The sequence below is a fragment of the Suricata suricatta genome, chromosome 11, assembly GCF_006229205.1.
Source record: "Suricata suricatta isolate VVHF042 chromosome 11, meerkat_22Aug2017_6uvM2_HiC, whole genome shotgun sequence".
Classification (NCBI taxonomy): domain Eukaryota; kingdom Metazoa; phylum Chordata; class Mammalia; order Carnivora; family Herpestidae; genus Suricata; species Suricata suricatta.
In genome coordinates, this window is record NC_043710.1 from 14,943,929 (window position 1) to 14,946,204 (window position 2,276).

At 39.5% G+C, this 2,276-nt stretch overlaps 1 protein-coding gene across 1 annotated transcript in view; it reads right to left on the reverse strand.

The window, feature by feature from the left end:
* The window catches only part of LOC115272094 (olfactory receptor 4B1-like), a 6,343-nt gene extending 4,729 nt beyond the window's left edge, over positions 1-1,614 (reverse strand). The window contains exon 1 of the mRNA XM_029915121.1: positions 1,583-1,614. Within this exon, the coding sequence (XP_029770981.1) occupies positions 1,583-1,614 (32 nt within the window). The remainder of the gene's footprint in view (positions 1-1,582) is intronic.
* Between the last annotated feature and the right edge of the window lie 662 nt (positions 1,615-2,276).

The following is a 2,276-nucleotide window of genomic DNA, read 5'->3' on the forward strand; positions in this document are numbered from 1 at the left end:
GGACATGGTTATTTACCCAGGTCACACAGGACATGGTGGATTCTGGGCTTCAGAACCAGGCTTTCAGCCTTCAGCCAGGGTTCTTTCTAGTTCACCACGGGCTGCTGTGAACTTGAGGGGCCACTCAGGTTCATGGCATGCACTTTTACTATCTTCACTGACACGCTCTTCTATCGGGGGATCCCCATGACACACCTGTGCTCCTAAATTCCTTGTTTCCTTCATATCTGCCCCTTGAAACAACTTCACACTAACTCTTCTCTTTCCAAAAGGTCCTGAGGACAGTTTTCTTCATTTGGTCATGCCAGCCTTCAACTTACCATAACAAGAGTTACCCCCGGAACAGGAGACCTTTTCCATATTTACATCTATCTCTTCAGACTATGCAGAGAAATACATATCACAAAACACACTCATGATAACCATGTGATATGATGTAAAACAATATTCTTCAGATTAAGGTTCCATATTCAGAATATTTTTACCATATATGAGCCAGGAGAAGTAAGGAAGAAATAATATAAACATCTTGATTATCTGCTATAAAATTTATCCTCCCTGCATGTTCCCTTAGCCCTGAAATTTCCAAGAAATAAATCTTTTGAAAAAGTAAAAGTGTACCTTAACAACAAGGACCTAAATCAACAGAAAATAAAAAACAATAATAAGTGACACAGACAAGTGGGAAAAGAGCAGCGTGTGTCAGAAACCATCAGGTTAGGACACACTGACGTGTGAACTTTCCTAAGAGAACAGATACAGGAGTGCTCATTTAAAACACCGTACATGAGGAGATGGACATGTGAATCAGCTTAACTGCAGGGGTCATTTCATTATGTATTTCAGAACATCAAGTGGTAAATATTAAATAGGGATCATTTGCATCTAAGAAAAAATGTTTAAGAATAAATAAAGTCACTGAACCTGAAAACACTGAGAAATCAGGATTCAAGAGCAAGAAAATAGTAGAAAAGTAGACCATGGCATTTCAGAGATGCAGAGAGTGTCCGTGATCCTTGACTTTCCATCTCCGATTCAGCCCTCATACATTTAGATCCCAGGGAATGCTTCTAATTCCTCAAATAAATTCTCCTCTTTGCTTAAAAGAGTTTGATGGGTTTTTGTTTCTTGGAAGCAAAACCTCCTAAGATGTGAACCTAGGAAAAAAAACTACATAAACAAAACTGAAAAACACAGTTGGGACATCTGGATGGCTCAATTAGTTAACCATCCAACTCTGGATTTTGTCCCCGATCATGACTCATGATTCGTGAGCCCAAGCCCCATGGAGGGCACAGAGCCTGTTTGGAATTCTCTCTCTTTCTCTCTCTCTCTCTCTCTCTCTCTCTCTCTCTCTCTCTCTCTCTCTCTCTCTCCCTGCCCCTCCCCTGCACTTGCACTATCTCCCTGTCTTTCTCTCTCAAAATAAATAACTAAACATTTAAAAAGAAAAAGAAAAAACTGAAAACCATAGCAATAATAAGAAAGTTCAAAATATAATTACTAGTTAGAAAGCACTACTAAAAAATATTCCCTTTATATGTAGTTATGCAGAGAAAAACCATAAAAATACAAAGGTAACACCAAAAAACTCACATATAAGAGACAAAACATAGCCATCCAAACTGATTTTTATAAACACGTTATCTAATAAAATTCAACATAAAGATTCAACTCTCCATAAATTTATCTACAAATTTATGCAATCTTAATCAAATCCAATGGAAGTTTCCTTTGTAATTTACAATTACTCTAAAGTCCATCCATAGAGGGTAAAAAGCCAGGGGAAGGAAATCAGCCATCCACCAAAGCAAAAACAAACAAACGAACAAAACAAAACAAAATAAACAAACAAACAAAACCCTGGCCATCCAAGAGCTAAAGTTGCTAGGAAAGTAGGTACAGTAGAGAAATTACATTGACACCCAAGCTAAGCATAAGCACTACTGCAGAGCCCTTGACAACAGGTGAGGTGCTGGGGGAGCCAAGCCCCCCGAATCAGATAGAATGTCTTAAACCATCTCAGCACCTTGGAAATCATGCGAATGGATGGTTAGAAGACAAGAGTATGAGACTTCTCAAGAATCACCTTTTACCACATCCTCACTCACAAGCCTGAGGAAAGGATTTGGCCAGAGATTAGGGTTGCAGTTGAGATTAACGATGGAAAAACAGGAGACCCACAGGCAAGTGTGACCTGGATGATACCCTTAGGACACCCTCTCCCTCCATGCTGCACAGGCTGTAGCTCTGAGGTATTTGATCCATGCCTTGCC